Source organism: Bufo bufo, chromosome 7 (assembly GCF_905171765.1).
Source record: "Bufo bufo chromosome 7, aBufBuf1.1, whole genome shotgun sequence".
Taxonomy (NCBI): Eukaryota; Metazoa; Chordata; class Amphibia; order Anura; family Bufonidae; genus Bufo; species Bufo bufo.
This window is the reverse complement of record NC_053395.1, coordinates 2,364,084-2,386,302: the sequence shown is the minus strand read 5'-3', so window position 1 is coordinate 2,386,302 and position 22,219 is coordinate 2,364,084. Positions and strand designations below refer to the sequence as shown.

General features: G+C 52.2%; 2 protein-coding genes across 2 annotated transcripts in view; one reads left to right on the top strand and one right to left on the bottom strand.

Annotated features, from left to right (window-relative positions):
• LOC121007622 (integrin alpha-M-like) overlaps nucleotides 1-12,321 on the top strand; it is a 62,037-nt gene extending 49,716 nt beyond the window's left edge. Inside the window, exons 28-30 of the mRNA XM_040439676.1 lie at nucleotides 11,731-11,835; nucleotides 11,985-12,095; nucleotides 12,169-12,321. Of these exons, the coding sequence (XP_040295610.1) occupies nucleotides 11,731-11,835; nucleotides 11,985-12,095; nucleotides 12,169-12,285 (333 nt within the window). The 3' untranslated portion in view covers nucleotides 12,286-12,321. The remainder of the gene's footprint in view (nucleotides 1-11,730; nucleotides 11,836-11,984; nucleotides 12,096-12,168) is intronic.
• LOC121007623 (ras-related protein Rab-35-like) lies at nucleotides 12,293-21,699 on the bottom strand. Its single transcript, XM_040439677.1, has 6 exons — nucleotides 21,317-21,699; nucleotides 21,120-21,170; nucleotides 18,538-18,661; nucleotides 18,254-18,378; nucleotides 14,973-15,097; nucleotides 12,293-13,168 (listed from the first exon to the last, which is right to left on the bottom strand). The coding sequence occupies exons 1-6, from the start codon at nucleotides 21,369-21,371 to the stop codon at nucleotides 13,043-13,045; spliced, it is 606 nt and encodes a 201-aa protein (XP_040295611.1). The 5' UTR covers nucleotides 21,372-21,699; the 3' UTR covers nucleotides 12,293-13,042.
• Between the last annotated feature and the right edge of the window lie 520 nt (nucleotides 21,700-22,219).

Here is a 22,219-nt window from a genome sequence, read left to right as displayed (position 1 = left end):
AGGGCCATGGTAAAACCTTCAGCAGATCAGGGGACTATGAGGGCCATGGTAAAACCTTCAGCAGATCAGGGGACTATGAGGGCCATGGTAAAACCTTCAGCAGATCAGGGGACTATGAGGGCCATGGTAAAACCTTCAGCAGATAAGGAGACTGTGAGGGCCATGGTAAAACCTTCAGCAGATCAGGGGACTATGAGGGCCATGGTAAAACCTTTAGCAGATCAGGGGACTGTGAGGGCCATGGTAAAACCTTCAGCAGATCAGGGGACTGTGAGGCCATGGTAAAACCTTCAGCAGATCAGGGGACTGTGAGGGCCATGGTAAAACCTTCAGCAGATCAGGGGACTGTGAGGGCCATGGTAAAACCTTTAGCAGATCAGGGGACTGTGAGGGCCATGGTAAAACCTTCAGCAGATCAGGGGACTGTGAGGCCATGGTAAAACCTTCAGCAGATCAGGGGACTGTGAGGGCCATGGTAAAACCTTCAGCAGATCAGGGGACTATGAGGGCCATGGTAAAACCTTTAGCAGATCAGGGGACTGTGAGGGCCATGGTAAAACCTTCAGCAGATCAGGGGACTGTGAGGGCCATGGTAAAACCTTCAGCAGATCAGGGGACTATGAGGGCCATGGTAAAACCTTCAGAAGATGAGGGGACTATGAGGGCCATGGTAAAACCTTCAGCAGATGAGAGGACTATGAGGGCCATGGTAAAACCTTGCGCCTTTTGAGGTACTCTATGGTGGATTTTGAGGTGTGTTTAGGATCCTTATCCATTTGTAGAAGCCATCCTCTTTTTGACTTTTTGGCTTTTTGGCTTTTTTACAGTTGTTATGTTTTCTTCCAAAATTTGCTGGAATTTCATTGAATCTATTCTTGCCTCTACCCGAGAAATGTTCCCCGTGCCATTGCCTGCAACACAACCCCAAAGCATGATTGATTCCCCCCGCCTTGCTTAATTGTTGGAGAGGTGTTCCTTTCATGAAAGTTTGGGCTTTTTTTATCTCCACACATACATTTGCTCATTGCGGCAACATAATTGTATTTTAACCCTGTGAGGAATATGGATTATTATTTACTGTCAGCCATGTTCCCACATCAGCCATCTGCTGTCAGATAGCAGAGGTAGTGAACTCCACAGGAAGGCCCTGCTTCAAAGCCCAGCCAAATGGCAGAGAACTTCTAGCAGGCCACCTTTGTTTACAATTTCCCACCTCCATTCAGATAGCACAGATCCTGCAGGGGGTCTAGGCCATTCCCCAGTTCAATGAACATTATCAGACATCCTGGAACCGGCGATTCATAAGGAATCATGAATCGCCCATCAATCACAGACATAAACCATAAATCCATCACCACCCAAAGGACTCATCCATCTGGTAAACTGACTTTTGCTCTGCTTAACCCTGTTGTACCCATATAACCTGTATCTGTAACCTCAGACCGCTGTATATATTCTCTGTGTGTATTGTGTTATATCTAGTGAACCCTTAAGGTGATCAAATATATAATTTAATCTTGTGCTGTCTTGTATCTCGATCACGAATCCCCACGTCCGTGTTTCGGCCTAGTTATAAGCTACCGCTGGTTGGTGTCTCACCCTATATAATCCCGTTAGCGGACCGGGCTTATATAAAACGAGAGCTGGTGGCAGATACCCGGGCTGAGAACGCGCTGTTTGCACTGCGGCAGTGACCAGGCTCCCTCAGCTTGTTGTCTCTCTGTGCCCGCGTGGACAAGAGGAGTCTGTGTAAACTGTACCAGGCTGACCTTACCTGCTCCTCAGGGGCGGAGTAACGCCACGCCTTGGTAACCAGTAACTATACCGTGTCTCACTTACTCTACGTATTTGGCATCCGACGTCAGTCGGGATACGGTATTAGTCACATATTGGTGGCAGCAAAGTGGGATCGAGATACTAGTGTGTGCGAGTGTGAGACCCATACTCCCAGACACTAAAGACGACCAGCAGTAGCTCTTGCCGCTGAAGTCTTAAGATCAGCTCAACACTGGACAGTCTGAGTGCAGATACAATAAGGTGTGTGGGCATCGGGGGGCAGTCTGTGTCAGTGACCATCCGTGGCAATGATGGCCAGCTACACAAGAAGCTAGGCTAAGGAGATGACCAAGGCTATGAATAATGGCGGGGAGGACGCAGTCCAGATAGGGGGCCAGGAGGAGGTGGAAGGCGACTTTATTCAAGGCGAGGGGAGCACAACCAAAGCTCCCCAAGGAGCCAGTTGCTGGCGGTGTAGCCCGCAGTGGGCCGCACTCCACCTGCCCATCCCCCCAGCGAGGCAGGCTCGGCTGCTCTCCTACAGGCTGCACTAGACCGTCTCCAGGCCAGAGACCAGGCTTCCTACGAGATCCTCATGGCAGCTGCAGAGCGTCGCGAGCAAGCAGAGGCTGCAGAACGACGCGAGCAAGCAGAGCGTGAGCATCAGCTGCGAGTGCTCCAGCTCCAACAGCCCTCCCCAGCCCGATGTGAGTCTCCAGAGATCCAGATTCCCAAACTGCGGACGGAGAACTTCCCCCTGCTGGACAAAGATGGGGACTTGGACACTTTCTTGTTAGCATTTGAGACAGCCTGCCATCAGTACCAGCTGCCAGAGGACCAGTGGGTCAGATTCCTAACGCCCCATCTCAGGGGAAAAAGCCCTTGAAATCTTCTTCAGGTACCTGCCCAGCTAGACCATCCTGAGCTATGAGGACATCAAACAGGCTCTGGTCCGACAGTACAACTTAACCCCTGAGTCGTACCGGAAAAAGCTCAGAAGTTTGAAGCGGGGTCCCACCCAGAGCTGGACTGATCACATGGGGGCCTTGCTAAAAGAGGTTGACCAATGGACTACGGGATTGGAGCTCTCCACCATCCAACAGCTGAAAGAGCTCATCGCCACAGAGCAGTTCTTGTGGACCTCCAGCAGTACCTCCATGACCCGAAGCCAAAGGGGGCCTCCGCCACAGCAGCCCTGGCCGATGAATACACCAACAACCGGACTTCAGAGGTCCGGAAACCTGTCGGCTGGAGAGGGGGTAATACACACTCTGCCCCTGCCCCTAGACCCAAGTGGGCACTGGCCCCGCCTTCACTTTCCACGTCGGTGGGGGAACACAGACTTTGCCACCTTTGTAAGCAACCAAGACACTTAAAGGCCATGTGTCCCCAGTGCCCGAGGGACCCGTCGCAGTCATCTACCCGGAAACCGTCCACTGTGTTGTGCGGGGGTGGTGGGAGCTCCCTTGACAATTTTCAACCGGTTACCGTGGGCCAGGCCGTTGCCATGGGACTTAGAGACACCGGCGCTGAGATGACACTGGTACGGCCTGAACTGGTGGCACCCCATGATTTACTGCCCGGGAGATCCATTACTGTCTCCGGGATTGGAGGAGTAGAACCGGCGCTGCCCGGGGTCATTCCTGCAAGCTGTGCTGCAGCCCCAGGATGTGGCCAGCAAGCCTGCTGGAACCTGTTGTCCTCCAGTGTGGTGACTGAGGGGACAAGCAGGGGGCAGACAGCTGCGGGGGAGGAGGATGCAAATGAGGTCAGGGCTGACCCAGGAGAAGTAGGGCTCCCAGGTAAAGCATCGGTGCAGGGTTCCTCCACAAACAGGATGCCCGAGGGCCAGGTTAGTCCGTCTGGACTGGCGACTTGGTCGAAAGCCAAGGGGAAGCAGGCACTACCAGCGGTGGCAGCGGCCATAGCTGCTGTCACATGCAGTGGGAGTGCTGGGGCCCCTCAAGGGTCTGATGGCTTTCCCCCCTCCGACCAAGTGGCTGCTCAGTCAGATGGAGGCCAGGAGACAGGTCCCGAGGACCTGACTGAGGATGTGGCAGTCTCGTCTATTCTGGCCACGTCCGGTCAGGGGTTTCAGGTGGCGTTAGTGAAGGCTCTCAAGGAGCAGGCGGCACAGCCTCCCACGGACTCAGACCTCGAGCGGCTGGTCTGGAACCAAAGACGGCTCTACCGGGTCACGGTCCAGCAGGGCTCACCGTAGGAGTGGCCTAGGGACCGACAATTTGTGGTATCCTATCTGTTCAGGGCGGAGTTTTTGCGGGTTGCGCATGAAATTTCGAAGGCCAAATACCCAGGGGCCGCTAAGACAGAGGCCTGAACGGGAGATGTAGCCACCCCTGAGGAGTCAGTCATCGAGGGTGTCATGCGCTTCCAGGAAAAGGCGCAGGCCTTGTTGTGGTTGGTGCATGACAGTATGTCCCAGACCGACCAGAAGCGGGGGTACGACCAGAAGGCTTGTGAGAGGACCGACCAGATGGGTCAGCAAACGTGGATACTGGTTCTCGTACCTCAGGACAAGCTTCAGGCAGTCTGGGAAGGCCCGTGCCTTGTGCACCAGCGGCTCAATGCCAGGATGTACCTGGTCACCCTGGACCACACCCGGGGAACCTGATGCAGGCGCATCATGAGCGGGAGGCAGGTGCCCTCCCGTAATGCCGCCCCTTCCGGGAAATGTTCACCAAAAAGCCCGGAAGGACGGAGTCCACCGAGATGCCTTTGGGCATGGAGTATGCCCCTGCCACTTCTAAGCGGATGGTCAAGCTGCTTAAGGGACTCGAAGGGTAGGCAGCCGCGTACCTAGAGGTCATTGTCGTCTTCGGTGCTACATTGGAGAATCCCCGAGAGCATCTGGCTCAGATGCTCGGGCAGATCTGCCAGGCAGGCTTGACCCTTACGTTAGGAAAGTGCCAGCTGGGCATAAGTGTGGGGCCCTGGGCAGGTAGAAAGCTTTGGAACCAGAGCCCAGGAGAGTGGATACCAGCGCATCCTGGATCACCCTCCGGGACAAGCACCAGGTGATGTCCTTCCTGGGCACCGCCAGGTACTATAGGGGGTTCGCGCCCCACTATAGTAGCCTGGCGAGGCCCCTGACGGACGGCAGGTGGAAGAAGCTGTCCTCCGCAGTCGATTGGACAAACGACTGCAAGACGGCCTTCCAGGCGCTGAAGAACACCCTTTCCAGCTTCCTGGTACTACAAGCAGCCGAATTCACATGGCCGTTTATAGTACCGACTGACGCCAGTAATTGTGGCCTCGGTGTCATGCTCAGTCAGGGGGCCTCTATTGGTGAGGAACAAATGGATTGTGGGTACGTGGGAGCCTTGCACTCCAGCCGTACCACTTTGCCATTCACCACCAGAGAGGGTGCGGATGGGTGCACGGCGAAACAAAGAAATGTGCTGCCCCTAGCACCCTCTAAAAGGGGGAGGTGTCAGGAATATGGATTATTATTCACTGTCAGCCATGTTCCCACACCAGCCATCTGCTGTCAGATAGCAGAGGTAGTGAACTCCACAGGGGGGCCCTGCTGCAAAGCCCAGCCAACTGGCAGAGAACTTCTAGCGGGCCACCTTTGTTTACAATTTCTCACCTCCATTCAGATACTGTGTTTCCCCGAAAATAAGACATACCCATAAAATATTCTAAATATTTGCGCAATATAAGCCATACCCCAAAAATAAGACATAGTGATTGGCGTGACTAAGTGTACCGACGCGGAGTGGTAAAGAAGACGGGCAGCCCTTCTCATCTGCCCCATCGTGACAGCTGCTATCTCAGAGGTGACCGGAGAGTAGAGATGGCCCGAACTATCCGACGGCGAACAGTTCCCGGCGAACATAGCTTGTTCGCGTTCGCCTCTGCCGGGCGAACACATGCGATGTTCGGTCCGCCCCCTATACATCATCATTGAGCAAACTTTGACCCTGTACCTCACAGTCAGCAGACACATTCCAGCCAATCAGCAGCAGACCCTCCCTCCCAGACCCTCCCACCTCCTGCACAGCATCCATTTTAGATTCATTCTGAAGCTGCAGTCTTAGTGAGAGGAGGGAGACTGTAACTGCTGCTGATTTAATTGGGAAATCGATAGCTAGGCTAGTGAATTCAGTGTCCACTCCAGTCCTGAAAGACTCATCTGATCTCTGCTGTAAGGACAGCGTCCTGACAGCACCCCAAAAAGCCCTTTTTAGGGCTGCAACATTAGTCTGCTTTTTTTTTTTCCTTTATATACATATTGCAGTTGCCTGGCCTGCCTGTGTGTGAGGAGCTGCAGGCCCACAGACTGTAGTGTGCCCACTGCCAGTGCTCACCCCTGTCATTCCGTGTGGCACAGGACTTTGCTTAAAAAAAGGCACTTAATTTTTACACTTTAATCTAAGGTTAGTTGCCTGCCAGTGTGTGTCAGGCTGACTTCCACTGACTGTAGTGTGCCCACTGCCAGTGCCCACCACTCATACCGGCTGGCACAGGACTTTGCATAAAAAAGGCATTTAATTTTTACACTTTAGTGTAATTTCAGCTGCTTGCCTGCTGCTAGTGTGTGTCAGGCCGACTTCAACTGACTGTAGTGTGCCCACTGCCAGTGCCCACCCCTGTCATCCCGTGTGGCACAGGACTTTGCTTAAAAAAAAGGCACTTCATTTTTACACTTTAATCTAAGGTTAGTTGCCTGCCAGTGTGTGTCAGGCCGACTTCAACTGACTGTAGTGTGCCCACTGCCAGTGCCCACCACTCATACCGGCTGGCACAGGACTTTGCTTAAAAAAGGCATTTAATTTTTACACTTTAATGTAATTTCAGCTGCTTGCCTGCTGCTAGTGTGTGTCAGGCCGACTTCAACTGACTGTAGTGTGCCCACTGCCAGTGCCCACCCCTGTCATACCGAGTGGCACAGGACTTTGCTTAAAAAATAGGCACTTAATTTTTACACTTTAATCTAAGGTTAGTTGCCTGCCAGTGTGTGTCAGGCTGACTTCCACTGACTGTAGTGTGCCCACTGCCAGTGCCCACCACTCATACCGGCTGGCACAGGACTTTGCATAAAAAAGGCATTTAATTTTTACACTTTAGTGTAATTTCAGCTGCTTGCCTGCTGCTAGTGTGTGTCAGGCCCGCTTCCACTGACTGTAGTGTGCCCACTGCCAGTGCCAACCACTGATACCGGGTGGCACAGTAGCTTGCCGATAAATAAGGCATTTAATTTTTAGACAGTAGTCTAAATTCAGTTGCTTGCCTGCTGCCAGTGTGTGTCAGGCCCTCTTCCACTGACTGTAGTGTGCCCACTGCCAGTGCCAACCACTCATACCGGGTGGCACAGTAGCTTGCCGATAAATAAGGCATTTAATTTTTACACTTTAGTGTAATTTCAGTTGCTTGCCTGCTGCCAGTGTGTGTCAGGCCCGCTTCCACTGACTGTAGTGTGCCCACTGCCAGTGCCAACCACTGATACCGGGTGGCACAGTAGCTTGCCGATAAATAAGGCATTTAATTTTTAGACAGTAGTCTAAATTCAGTTGCTTGCCTGCTGCCAGTCAGTGTGTCAGGCCCTCTTCCACTGACTGTAGTGTGCCCACTGCCAGTGCCAACATCATACCTGATCGTATACACACACTGGATGTTTTAAAGCACGTTATTCCAAACAATTTAGGAATGTTAGTTGATTTATGCCCTTTATGGATTAAAACCCGACTCTGCGTCCACTACGTAATTTTCCATGGGAGTTTTGCCATAGATCCCCCTCCGGCATGCCACAGTCCAGGTGTTAGACCCCTTGAAACAACTTTCTCATCACTATTGTGGCCAGAAAGAGTCCCTGTGGGTTTTAAAATTCGCCTGTCTATTGAAGTCTATGGCGGTTCGCCCGGTTCGCCAGTTCGCGAACATTTGCGGAAGTTCGCGTTCGCTGTTCGCGAACTGAAAATTTTATGTTCGCGACATCACTACCGGAGAGGTGTGGGCAGCCCCATCAACAAGGTTGGCTCCCCTGTCAGGTCCCAGTCCTTCTGTGTGTGCTGCAAGCTGAGGCATAGAGGGAGACCTAGAAAGTGAAAGTAAAAGTCTCTTCAGTGAAGTGAAGAGCAGGAAGTTCTGCATTAGGTATTGTGTGTCCTCAGGGGAAAGAATAAAGCTGTGGCTGCCATTTTACTCAGCACTGTGGGTCTCCCTCACCCAGCACCAATCAGCAACAGTCTGTGCATCTCTCTCACTCCCCACAAACACCAGTAAAGCTGCTGCTCCCCAACACGGACCAGCAACAGTCTGTGGGTCTCTCTCACCCCACAGAAACACCAGGGGAGATAATAAAAATAAGACATTCCCTAAAAATAAGCCATAGTGTGATTTCTGGAGTAAAAATTAATATAAGACAGCGTCTTATTTTCGGGGAAACACAGGTAGCACAGATCCTGCAGGAAAACTTCCCTGCAGGGGGTCTAGGCCCTTTCTCCAGTTCAATGAACATTATCAGACATCATGGAATCGGCGATTCATAAGGAATTATAAATCGCCCGTCCATCACAGACATAAACCAGATACATATTTGTGTCCCCGTGGCCACGATGAACAGGCCCGTGGTCATAGTTTGGTGGTGGGATGCCAGGGAGGGGAGATATACATAGCTCCCAACAGAAACCAAATAACGGTACCATGCTTGGACTCTACTGGTAGCCGGAACCCAGGCAGACCCATTGGTCCCAGAACCACCTCCTTGCGACATTCTGGTCTGGAGCCATGAGCCCTAATCGGTTTTGTGGCTCATTTGCTGCCAGCCCCAGCAGAGGGGGAGTTGACCCCTCCCAGAGGCCGGGAGGGGAGGGGCCGGCTACAGGTCAAAAGGTTTGTGCCAGCAAGTGGGCGTGTCTTTCTTCTGAAGGGGGGGTCACGCTGCATACGTGTTTGGAAGGGACCTGGAAACGGCTGACATCACAGCCAACCATGTGACTGCAGCCAAGCCTTACAGAAACCCATTATCCATCACCCCCCAAAGGACTCATCCATCTGGTAAACTGACTTTTGTTCTGCTTACCCTGTTGTACCACGCCATCTGTATTTAAACCTCAGACCACTGTATATATTCTTGTGTGTATAGCGTTATATCTAGTGCGAACTTAAGGCAATTAAATATATAAATTTAATCTTGTGCTGTTCTGGTATCTCGATCACGAATCCCCACGTCCGTGTTTCGGTCTAGTTATACACTATTGCGGGTTGGTTTCTCACCCTATATAATCCCGTTAGCGGACCGGGCTTATATAAAACGAGAAGCTGGTGGTAGATACCCGGGCTGAGACAGCGCTGTTTCACTGGGGCAGTGAAAAGTCTCCCTCAGCTTGTTGCCTCTCTGTGCCCGTGTGGACAGGAGGAGTCTGTGAACACAGTACCAGGCCGACCTTACCTGCTCCTCAGGGGCGGTGTAACGTCACGCCTTGGTAACCAGTGACTATACCGTATCTTGTTGGCTCTACGTATTTGATGTCCGACGGCAGTCAGGGTACGGTATTCATCACAAACCTCATCGGTCCATAGGACTTGTTTCCTAAATGCATCAGGCTTGTTTAGATGTTCTTTTGTTGAATTTTGTGGTGAGGACGTAGGAGAGGTTTTCTTCTGATGACTCTTTTATGAAGGCCATATTTGTCACTGAACAGTAGAACAATATACCACAACTCCAGAGTCTGCTAAATCTTCCTGAAGGTCTTTTGCAGTCAACCGGGGGTTCTGATATTCCTTTCTTGCAATCCTACCAGCAGCTGTCTGACATCTTTTTTTGGTCTTCCAGACCTTTTCTTGACCTCCACCGTTCCTGGTAACGGACCTCCACCGTTCCCATTTCTTAATTACATTTCGAACCGAGGAAATGGCAACCTGAAAATGGTGTGCTATCTTCTTCTAGCCTTCTCCTGATTTTTGAGTCTCAATCATTTTCATTTTCAGAATGTTAGGCAGCTGCTTAGAAGCAGCCATGGATGCTGTTTTCGGGACAAGCTTAGAGGATTCTGGGGATTTATAAAGCAGGCCTTTCCCAAAGATGATTGTGAACCCTCTTAACCCTAAGGCCCCTTTCACACAGGCTAGTTTTCAGCGCGGGTGCAATGCGTGAGGTGAACGCACTGCACCCGCACTGAATCCTGACCCATTCATTTCTATGGGGCTGTGCACATGAGCGGTGAATTTCACGCATCACTTGTGCGTTGCATGAAAATCGCAGCATGCTCTATATTGTGCGTTTCTCACGCAACGCAGGCCCCATAGAAGTGAATGGGGCTGCGTGAAAATCGCAAGCATCCGCAAGCAAGAGCGGATGCAGTGCAATTTTCACACACGGTTGCTAGGAGACGATCGGGATGGGGACCCGATCTTTATTATTTTCCCTAATAACATGGTTATAAGGGAAAATAATAGCATTCTGAATACAGAATGCATAGTACAATAGAGATGGAGGGGTTAAAAAAAAACAAAAAACTTAAGCTCACCTCATCTACTTGTTCGCGCAGCCCGGCTTCTCTTCTTTCTTCTTCTTTGAGGACCTGGGAGGAAAAGGACCTTTGGTGAAATCACTGCGCTCATCACATGGTCCATCACCATGGTGATGGACCATGTGATGAGCACAGTGACGTCATCAAAGGTCCTTTTGCCAGGAGAGGAGTTAAGGAGAGGAGTTAAATTTGTTTATTATTTTTAACCCCTCAATGGACATTTTACTTTGCATTCTGTATTAAGAATGCTATTATTTTCCCTTAATTTGCCTGTGTCTGCAGCTTGCCTAAAGGGGTTTTCCCCAGGATAGGTCATCAGTATCTGATCAGTGGGGGCAACGATCAGCTGTGTGAGAAGAAATCGGTGCTCCGGTCAGCGCCACGGCCTTCTCTCATGTTCCTAGGCCAGTGAAGTAACGATCACGTGGCCTAGGAGCAGCTCAGCCCCATAGAAGTGAATGGGGCTAAGTGCAATACCAAGCTCAGCCACTATACACTGTAGGGCACTGTGCTTGTTGAGCTGTGAGAAGGCAGTGGCGCTCCCAGGGGTGATGGTGCCTTCTAAAAACAGCTGATCGGCAGGGGTCCTGGGTGTCAGACCCCCACCTATCAGATACTGATGACCTATCCAGAAGAAAGGTCACCAGAAGAAAGGTCAAAAAAGCCTTTTCACATATACAGTAACAGTAATTGTGACCAGGGGTGCCCAAATTTTGCATATCACTGTAACAACTATAATACTGCCTCCTATGTACAGGTATATACCTGCTATAATACTGCTCCTATGTACAGGTATATACCTGCTATAACACTGCCCCATGTACAGGACTATACCTGCTATAACACTGCCTCCTATGTACAGGTATATACCTGCTATAACACTGCCCCCTATGTACAAGAATATAACTACTATACTACTGCTCCTATGTACAAGAATATAACTACTATAATACTGCTCCTATGTACAAGAATATAACTACTAAAATACTGCTCCTATGTACAAGAATATAACTACTATAATACTGCCTCCTATGTACAAGAATATAACTACTATAATACTGCTACTATGTACAAGAATATAACTACTATAATACTGCTCCTATGTACAGGAATATAACTACTATAATACTGCTCCTATGTACAGGAATATAACTACTATAATACTGCTCCTATGTACAGGTATATACCTGCTATAACACTGCCCCCTATGTACAGGTATATACCTGCTATAACACTGCCCCCTATGTACAGGACTATACCTGCTATAATACTGCCTCCTATGTACAGGTATATACCTGCTATAACACTGCCCCCTATAGACCAGTCTGGTCGGCCCCTTGGTGTCTGCGATCGGCGCTTGCTCCTCTGGATGCAGTTGCTCACCTCCTCTCTGTGGCTGATGTGGGGCACACACTTCCTGTTTGGGTGAATGATGAGGGTTGTTGTTTTCTGCTGTCAGACAGAAGCGAGGAGCCTGTCCCTGCAGAGCTCGGCCGAGGTCGTCTACGATTGTCAGCTCTTCCGTCACGTCCTGGAGCAGGAGCAGCGCTTTATCCGGGCTCAGGTACCAGACTTACAATCTCCTGCGGGGGGGGGGGGGGGGGGGGGGGGGGGCGCTGTGGCCCCTTTGGGTCTCCTCCCTGGTCCAGTGCCGTTAACCCTTCGGGCCTCCTGCTGTACAAGGTTGTGATTACACCTCCCTTCCCTCTGCAGGCCCAGACGGTGCTGGAGATCTGCGGCCAGTATAACTACTACCCCCTGATTATTGGGAGCTGTGGGGGGGGGCTGCTGCTCTTCGCCGCCATCTCTGCAGGGCTATACAAGGTGAGTGAACTGTCCACAGCAGCACAGAGGATCTCCAGGGAGGTACAAGGACTGAGCCTCACTTTCCTTACAGCTTGGATTCTTCAAGCGCCAGTATAAAGAGATGCTGGCAAGTCCTGGAGAAGAGCGAGCAGCGGCGCCAGAGGCGGAGCCAGGGAGCAGCGGCCGCCGGAGCGAGGACGACTCGTAGACGCTGATCTAGAAAAATCGCCTTTATTATCATCTGTTAATTATCGGAATGCAAAAATAGCGAATATTCCTGTTCAGGATACACGGCAGCCGCAGCGCAGCGCTCCGATTGGTCAATGAAAGCAGAGGGAATGCTGGGAAGGATAAACAAATGAATCACCCCACCTCATGGACTACAACCCCCAATCTCTACCATGTCCCACAACCTTCAATAAAACCCCCATTTTCTGTTATTCCAAGGGTCCTATAGTATTCAACCACGTGGACTACAACCCCCATTCTCTGCCATACAATGCCCCATCACATGGACTACAACCCCCATTCTCTGCCATTCCTGGAGCCATACAATGCCCCATCATATGGACTACAACCCCCATTATCTGTCATTCCTGGAGCCATACAATGCCCCATCATATGGACTACAACCCCCATTCTCTGCCATTCCTGGAGCAATACAATGCCCCATCATATTGACTACAACCCCCATTCTCTGTTATCCCTAAGGGTCTTATAGTAACCAACCACGTAGAATACAACCCCCATTATCTGTCATTCCTGGAGTCATACCATACCCATCACGTCGACTACAACCCCTATTCTCTGCTGTTCCTAGAGTGACCACGCTCTATCATCCACTGCTCCTCTTCTCCACGGACCCACAGTCTGAACAATAACACCCATCGTCTCCTGTGTAGCACCCAACTTCCCCCATCTCTCCTCACACATCAGTCCATTTCCAGTTCTTCCTGGTGGGGCCCTCAGCAGCATCTCTTGACGTGTGGTTTCTTCTTGGTCTTGGTGATGGTCACCACCTCGGCAGGTCGCAGTCTGGCCTGACTCTCCTTCTTCATCCTCAGGACCAACCGGGCGACCGTCATGAACATCTGCAGAGAAGAGGAGGAGAGGTCACGAGAGCGCCACACACAGGCCACAAGAGCGCGCCACACACAGGTCACAAGAGCGCGCCACACACACAGGTCACAAGAGCGCGCCACACACACAGGTCACAAGAGCGCCACACACACAGGTCACAAGAGCGCCACACACACAGGTCACAAGAGCGCCACACACACAGGTCACAAGAGCGCCACACACACAGGTCACAAGAGCGCCACACACACACAGGTCACAAGAGCGCCACACACACACAGGTCACAAGAGCGCCACACACACACAGGTCACAAGAGCGCCACACACACACAGGTCACAAGAGCGCCACACACACACAGGTCACAAGAGCGCCACACACACACAGGTCACAAGAGCGCCACACACACACAGGTCACAAGAGCGCCACACACACACAGGTCACAAGAGCGCCACACACACACAGGTCACAAGAGCGCCACACACAGGCCACAAGAGCGCCACACACAGGCCACAAGAGCGCCACACACAGGCCACAAGAGCGCCACACACAGGCCACAAGAGCGCCACACACAGGCCACAAGAGCGCCACACACAGGCCACAAGAGCGCCACACACAGGCCACAAGAGCGCCACACACAGGCCACAAGAGCGCCACACACAGGCCACAAGAGCGCCACACACAGGCCACAAGAGCGCCACACACAGGTCCGGAGTGGTCACGAGAGCGCCACACAAGGCAGGTGAGGTTATTAGATCACAACACAGATCAGGAGAGGTCATGAGAGAGCCCCCGGTCCACACACAGGACAGGGCGAATTAAGAAAGCACTACGGGCCCCAAAAGGGTCAGGATAGATCATGAAAGCACCACAGGGCCCCACATGGGATATGAGAAAACTATAGGGCCACAAAAAGGACAGGAAAGGCATTCATGTCTCTGGAGGTTATATCAGCGCTGGAGCGTTATAAGAGGAGCGGCTGATATCAGTCACATGTGATGTGATGTCTCTGGAGGTTATATCAGTGCTGGAGCGTTATAAGAGGAGCGGCCGATATCAGTCACATATGATGTAATGTCTCTGGAGGTTATATCAGTGCTGGAGCATTATAAGAGGAGCGGCTGATATCAGTCACATATGATGTAATGTCTCTGGAGGTTATATCAGTGCTGGAGCGTTATAAGAGGAGCGGCTGATATCAGTCACATGTGATGTAATGTCTCTGGAGGTTATATCAGTGCTGGAGCGTTATAAGAGGAGCGGCTGATATCAGTCACATAGGATGTAATGTCTCTGGAGGTTATATCAGTACTGGAGCGTTATAAGAGAATGATATCGGTCACATGTACCAGGGCTCAGCACGGCAGACATGTGTGGTACAGTGGTCTCCGGTGCACACACACAATATGGCGGTGTGTACGCAGCCCTCCGCCCCCGGCAGTGAATGGAGCCGGTGTGTGGCCCCCTCCTCCACACACATTATTCAGGCTGCTCTGCACTTCTGAACCTCATCCCCAGCACTGGAGACTGGAAGTATCTAATGACAGAGTCATTAGACAGGGATCAGTGGCTCCTGGGGGCCACAGCCATGTTCTAAACCTGCAGATGAGAAAGCTGCATCACAGTGACCCCCAAACAAGAGGCACCAAGACTGAAGACAAGGGCCGAGTATCCCCAGAACCCCACATGGGAGCAGCATCCGGGGGCCCCAGACACTGGGCGGTCAATCAGCGGTCTATGGCTGGGAGGCCCCTGCGATCCCTGGTGGGGGCCCCGTCCACAGCTATGTACACGCCCCCCGCGCAGCAGGCTCCTCTCACCTCCTCTACATTGCGGTTCTCCTTTGCACTCGTCTCAAACATTCGGACTCCCATCTGGTCGCTGAACCTTTTTGCGTCCACAGTTTCAACACGTTTTCGGGAGGAGTCGTCATCTTTATTACCCACTGTGAAGGAAAAACGTGCGGCATGGCGGGTGAGAGACGCGGTCAGGAGAGGCGCCTCAGTCAGTGCAACATGGCTGGGAACAGCAAGAGGCCAGTGCCACCACCGAGGAGAAGTCTCAGGACCTGCAGCACAGTCCAGGACATCATAAACCAAGTCTACGCAGGATAGAGGGGCAGTCTGCTGTACAGGAGATGAACCATGTCTATGCAGGATAGAGGGGCAGTCTAATGTACAGAAGATGAACCAAGTCTATGCAGGATAGAGGGGCAGTCTACTGTACAGGAGAGGAACCAAGTCTATGCAGGATAGAGGGGCAGCCTACTGTACAGGAGAGGAACCAAGTCTACGCAGGATAGAGGGGCAGTCTAATGTACAGGAGATAAACCAAGTCTATGCAGGATAGAGGGGCAGTCTACTGTACAGGAGATGAACCATGTCTATGCAGGATAGAGGGGCAGTCTACTGTACAGGAGATGAACCATGTCTATGCAGGATAGAGGGGCAGCCTAATGTACAGGAGAGGAACCAAGTCTATGCAGGATAGAGGGGCAGTCTAATGTACAGGAGAGGAACCAAGTCTATGCAGGGTACAGAGGCAGTCTACTGTACAGGAGATGAACCATGTCTATGCAGGATAGAGGGGAAGTCTACTGTACAGGAGATGAACCATGTCTATGCAGGATAGAGGGGCAGTCTAATGTACAGGAGATGAACCAAGTCTATACAGGGTACAGAGGCAGTCTACTGTACAGGAGATACACCAAGTCTATACAGGGTACAGAGGCAGTCTACTATACAGGAGATACAACAAGTCTATGCAGGATACAGAGGCAGTCTACTGTACAGGAGATACACCAAGTCTATACAGGGTACAGAGGCAGTCTACTGTACAGGAGATACAACAAGTCTATGCAGGATACAGAGGCAGTCTACTGTACAGGAGATACACCAAGTCTATACAGGGTACAGAGGCAGTCTACTATACAGGAGATACAACAAGTCTATGCAGGATACAGAGGCAGTCTACTGTACAGGAGATACACCAAGTCTATACAGGGTACAGGGGCAGTCTACTATACAGGAGATACAACAAGTCTATACAGGGTACAGAGGCAGTCTACTGCACAGGAGATACACCAAGTCTATACAGGGTACAGGGGCAGTCTACAGTACAGGAGATACACCAAGTCTATACAGGGTACAGAGGCAGTCTACTGTACAGGAGATACACCAAGTCTATACAGGGTACAGAGGCAGTCTACTATACAGGAGATACAACAAGTCTATGCAGGATACAGAGGCAGTCTACTGTGCAGGAGAGGAACCAAGTCTATACAGTATATAGAGGGGCAGTCTAATGTACAGGAGATAAACCAAGTCTATACAGTATATAGAGGGGCAGTCTACTGTACAGGAGATAAACCAAGTCTATACAGTATATAGAGGGGCAGTCTACTGTACAGGAGATGAACCAAGTCTATGCAGGATACAGAGGCAGTCTACTATACAGGAGATACAACAAGTCTATGCAGGATACAGAGGCAGTCTACTGTACAGGAGATACACCAAGTCTATACAGGGTACAGAGGCAGTCTACTGTACAGGAGATACAACAAGTCTATACAGGGTACAGAGGCAGTCTACTGTACAGGAGATACACCAAGTCTATACAGGGTACAGAGGCAGTCTACTGTACAGGAGATACACCAAGTCTATACAGGGTACAGAGGCAGTCTACTATACAGGAGATACACCAAGTCTATACAGGGTACAGGGGCAGTCTACTGTACAGGAGATACACCAAGTCTATACAGGGTACAGGGGCAGTCTACTATACAGGAGATACACCAAGTCTATGCAGGATACAGAGGCAGTCTACTATACAGGAGATACAACAAGTCTATGCAGGATACAGAGGCAGTCTACTGTACAGGAGATACACCAAGTCTATACAGGGTACAGAGGCAGTCTACTATACAGGAGATACACCAAGTCTATGCAGGATACAGAGGCAGTCTACTGTACAGGAGATACAACAAGTCTATGCAGGATACAGAGGCAGTCTACTGTACAGGAGATACAACAAGTCTATGCAGGATACAGAGGCAGTCTACTGTACAGGAGATACAACAAGTCTATGCAGGATACAGAGGCAGTCTACTGTACAGGAGATACACCAAGTCTATGCAGGATACAGAGGCAGTCTACTGTACAGGAGATACAACAAGTCTATGCAGGATACAGAGGCAGTCTACTGTACAGGAGATACACCAAGTCTATACAGGGTACAGAGGCAGTCTACTATACAGGAGATACAACAAGTCTATACAGGGTACAGAGGCAGTCTACTATACAGGAGATACACCAAGTCTATGCAGGATACAGAGGCAGTCTACTGTACAGGAGATACACCAAGTCTATACAGGGTACAGAGGCAGTCTACTGTACAGGAGATACACCAAGTCTATACAGGGTACAGAGGCAGTCTACTATACAGGAGATACAACAAGTCTATGCAGGATACAGAGGCAGTCTACTGTACAGGAGATACACCAAGTCTATACAGGGTACAGAGGCAGTCTACTATACAGGAGATACAACAAGTCTATGCAGGATACAGAGGCAGTCTACTATACAGGAGATACAACAAGTCTATGCAGGATACAGAGGCAGTCTACTGTACAGGAGATACAACAAGTCTATGCAGGATACAGAGGCAGTCTACTATACAGGAGATACAACAAGTCTATACAGGGTACAGAGGCAGTCTACTGTACAGGAGATACACCAAGTCTATACAGGGTACAGAGGCAGTCTACTGTACAGGAGATACACCAAGTCTATACAGGGTACAGAGGCAGTCTACTGTACAGGAGATACACCAAGTCTATGCAGGATACAGAGGCAGTCTACTGTACAGGAGATACACCAAGTCTATACAGGGTACAGAGGCAGTCTACTGTACAGGAGATACAACAAGTCTATACAGGGTACAGAGGCAGTCTACTATACAGGAGATACACCAAGTCTATGCAGGATACAGAGGCAGTCTACTATACAGGAGATACACCAAGTCTATGCAGGATACAGAGGCAGTCTATTGAATATTGCCTCACTGTCCGCACACATTATGTTCCGTGCTGTGGAGAACTTACCGAGCACTGTGCACACAGAATCACAATTCTGAGTGATTTCGTGCAGCCATCTTTTCACATTTATGAAGGATTCTGGGTTGGTGACATCATAAACCACAATGACCCCGTGAGTGTTCCTGTAATACCTGAGAAAACAACCAGATTATAAAAGATAAACACCAAGTCGCCATCATGTGTACCTGCAATAAGCGCTCCATCCCTGCACCGTCCCCACCAGCTCCAGCCGCCCTCGGCACCTTCAACCTTACTGTCCCACCTAAGACTCAATCGGCCAGTTTGCTCACGTTGAGGTGATGGTCCGAAACCTCTCCTGACCCGCCGTGTCCCAGATCTGCAGTTTTACCCGTTCTCCATCCAAAACAATAGTCCGGATCTTAAAGTCCACTCCGATGGTTGTTATGTAGCTTCCTGCAAGATTCCCAAGAAAAATTATGAATAGGGGAGGAGCAAATGAGGGAGCAAATAGGAAGGTGGGAGACGGGAGAAGATAGGAGGGTGGGAGACGGGAGCAGATAGGAGGGTGGGAGACGGGAGCAGATAGGAGGGTGGGAGACGGGGACGGGTACAGATAGGAAGGTGGGAGACGGGGACGGGTACAGATAGGAGTTTGGGAGACGGGAGCAGATAGGAGGGTGGGAGACGGAGACGGGTACAGATAGGAGGGTGGGAGACGGGAGCAGATAGGAGGGTGGGAGACGGGGACGGGTACAGATAGGAGTTTGGGAGACGGGAGCAGATAGGAGGGTGGGAGACGGAGACGGGAGCAGATAGGAAGGTGGGAGACGGGGACGGGAGCAGATAGGAAGGTGGGAGACGGGAGCAGATAGGAGGGTGGGAGACGGAGACGGGAGCAGATAGGAAGGTGGGAGACGGGGACGGGTGCAGATAGGAAGGTGGGAAACGGGGACGGGTACAGATAGGAAGGTGGGAGACGAGGACGGGTGCAGATAGGAAGGTGGGAGACGGGAGAAGATAGGAGGGTGGGAGACGGGAGCAGATAGGAGGGTGGGAGATGGGGACGGGTGCAGATAGGAAGGTGGGAGACGGGAGCAGATAGGAGGGTGGGAGACGGGAGCAGATAGGAGGGTGGGAGACGGGAGCAGATAGGAGGGTGGGAGACGGGAGCAGATAGGAGGGTGGGAGACGGGAGCAGATAGGAGGGTGGGAGACGGGAGCAGATAGGAGGGTGGGAGATGGGGACGGGTGCAGATAGGAAGGTGGGAGACGGGAGCAGATGGGAGGGTGGGAGACGGGAGCAGATGGGAGGGTGGGAGACGGGAGCAGATGGGAGGGTGGGAGACGGGGACAGATAGGAAGGTGGGAGACGGGAGAAGATAGGAGGGTGGGAGACGGGAGCAGATGGGAGGGTGGGAGACGGGAGCAGATAGGAGGGTGGGAGACGGAGACGGGTGCAGATAGGAAGGTGGGAAACGGGGACGGGTACAGATAGGAAGGTGGGAGACGGGGACGGGTGCAGATAGGAAGGTGGGAGACGGGAGAAGATAGGAGGGTGGGAGACGGGAGCAGATAGGAGGGTGGGAGACGGGGACGGGTGCAGATAGGAAGGTGGGAGACGGGAGCAGATAGGAGGGTGGGAGACGGGAGCAGATAGGAGGGTGGGAGACGGAGACGGGAGCAGATAGGAAGGTGGGAGACGGGGACGGGTGCAGATAGGAAGGTGGGAGACGGGGACAGATAGGAAGGTGGGAGACGGGGACGGGTGCAGATAGGAAGGTGGGAGACGGGAGCAGATGGGAGGGTGGGAGACGGGAGCAGATGGGAGGGTGGGAGACGGAGACGGGAGCAGATAGGAAGGTGGGAGACGGGGACAGATAGGAGGGTGGGAGACGGGAGAAGATAGGAGGGTGGGAGACGGGAGAAGATAGGAGGGTGGGAGACGGGAGAAGATAGGAGGGTGGGAGACGAGAGCAGATGGGAGGGTGGGAGACGGAGACGGGAGCAGATAGGAAGGTGGGAGACGGGGACGGGTGCAGATAGGAAGGTGGGAGACGGGAGAAGATAGGAGGGTGGGAGACGGGAGCAGATAGGAGGGTGGGAGACGGGAGCAGATAGGAGGGTGGGAGACGGGAGCAGATAGGAGGGTGGGAGACGGGAGCAGATAGGAGGGTGGGAGACGGAGACGGGAGCAGATAGGAAGGTGGGAGACGGGGACGGGTGCAGATAGGAAGGTGGGAGACGGGGACAGATAGGAAGGTGGGAGACGGGAGAAGATAGGAGGGTGGGAGACGGGAGCAGATGGGAGGGTGGGAGACGGGAGCAGATGGGAGGGTGGGAGACGGGAGCAGATAGGAAGGTGGGAGACGGGGACGGGTGCAGATAGGAAGGTGGGAGACGGGGACAGATAGGAAGGTGGGAGACGGGGACGGGTGCAGATAGGAAGGTGGGAGACGGGGACGGGTGCAGATAGGAAGGTGGGAGACGGGGACGGGTGCAGATAGGAAGGTGGGAGACGGGAGAAGATAGGAGGGTGGGAGACGGGAGCAGATAGGAAGGTGGGAGACGGGGACGGGTGCAGATAGGAGGGTGGGAGACGGGGACAGATAGGAAGGTGGGAGACGGGGACGGGTGCAGATAGGAAGGTGGGAGACGGGGACGGGTGCAGATAGGAAGGTGGGAGACGGGGACGGGTGCAGATAGGAAGGTGGGAGACGGGAGAAGATAGGAGGGTGGGAGACGGGAGCAGATAGGAGGGTGGGAGACGGGGATGGGTACAGATAGGAGGGTGGGAGACGGGTACAGATAGGAGGGTGGGAGACGGGGACGGGTACAGATAGGAGGGTGGGAGACGGGGACGGGTACAGATAGGAGGGTGGGAGACGGTGGACAGGGGGACGCTCACACTCACCAGAGAAGGAATTGTCGGAGAATCTCAGGAGGAGGCTGCTTTTCCCCACACCTGACAGAGAAGAACCATCCTTATTGAAGGGCCCCCAGTTACTGGGAAGATGAGAGCTCACAATGACTGGGGCCAAGACCCTCCACAGGAAAGGCTGGTAAAAAGAGCCGATAGAAATGGCGCAGGTCACCCTCCACTGCACTTACCAGAATCTCCAATTAGCAGAAGCTTGAATAAATGGTCGTAGTCCTTGGCCGCCATCTTTCTGAGCACAGGGGTTTCACCAGTGTCCTCTCCGGTCCAGATTTGGGGTCAAGTTATCTGGTGTCCACGACAATATGTCACCTTCTTTTGTCACTTGCCACCAGACGTGTCTCTACCCGTCCCTGGATGTCTCGCAGCCCCCGTATCTTCCTTCTGGTTACCCTGTTGGTATCCAGAGTCGTAGTCTCTCCCCCTTTCTCCCTCTAATTCAAATACAAGATATTGGCACAACAAGTAAGGCTGTCTCAGCAGTTCTCTCTCTCTCTCAGGCAGGCTGTCTCGGTGGTTCTCTCTCTCAGACATGCATTGTCGGCAGACGTTTCTTTCTCTCTCAGCCAGGCCCTCTCGGCGGTTTGATTATCTCTCAACCAGGCTGTCTCGGCGGTTTGATCCTCTCTCAACCAGGCCGTCTCAGCGGGTTGATCCCTCTCTCAGCCAGGCCGTCTCGGCAGTTCGATCCCTCTCTCAACCAGGCCGTCTCGGCGGTTTGATCCTCTCTCAACCAGGCCGTCTCGGCGGTTTGATCCTCTCTCAACCAGGCAGTCTCGGCGGTTTGATCCTCTCTCAACCAGGCAGTCTCGGCGGTTTGATCCTCGCTCAACCAGGCCGTCTCGGCGGTTTGATCCTCGCTCAACCAGGGCGTCTCGGCAGTTCGATCCCTCTCTCAGCCAGGCCGGCTCGGCGGTTCACTCTCTTTCAGTCAAGCTGTCTCTGCAGTTCTCTCTGTCAGGATGTCTCGCCCTCTCGCCGTTGCTTTCACTGATCTCTGGGCAGGAAATCTTGGCTCTTCCTGTACATGGAAAGAAAACACACAGCGTCCCCTCAGCTCCGCCTGACCGCACACG

Coding starts and splice junctions, on each gene's coding strand:
- LOC121007623 (XM_040439677.1), bottom strand. CDS start 21,371: ATGGCGGCCAAGGACTACGACCATTTATTCAAGCTTCTGCTAATTGGA. Junction 21,171..21,316: donor TCTGCTAATTGGAGATTCTG/GTAAGTGCAGTG, acceptor CTTCTCTGTCAG/GTGTGGGGAAAAGCAGCCTC. Junction 13,169..14,972: donor AGAACCGCAATGTAGAGGAG/GTGAGAGGAGCC, acceptor TCTTCTCTGCAG/ATGTTCATGACGGTCGCCCG.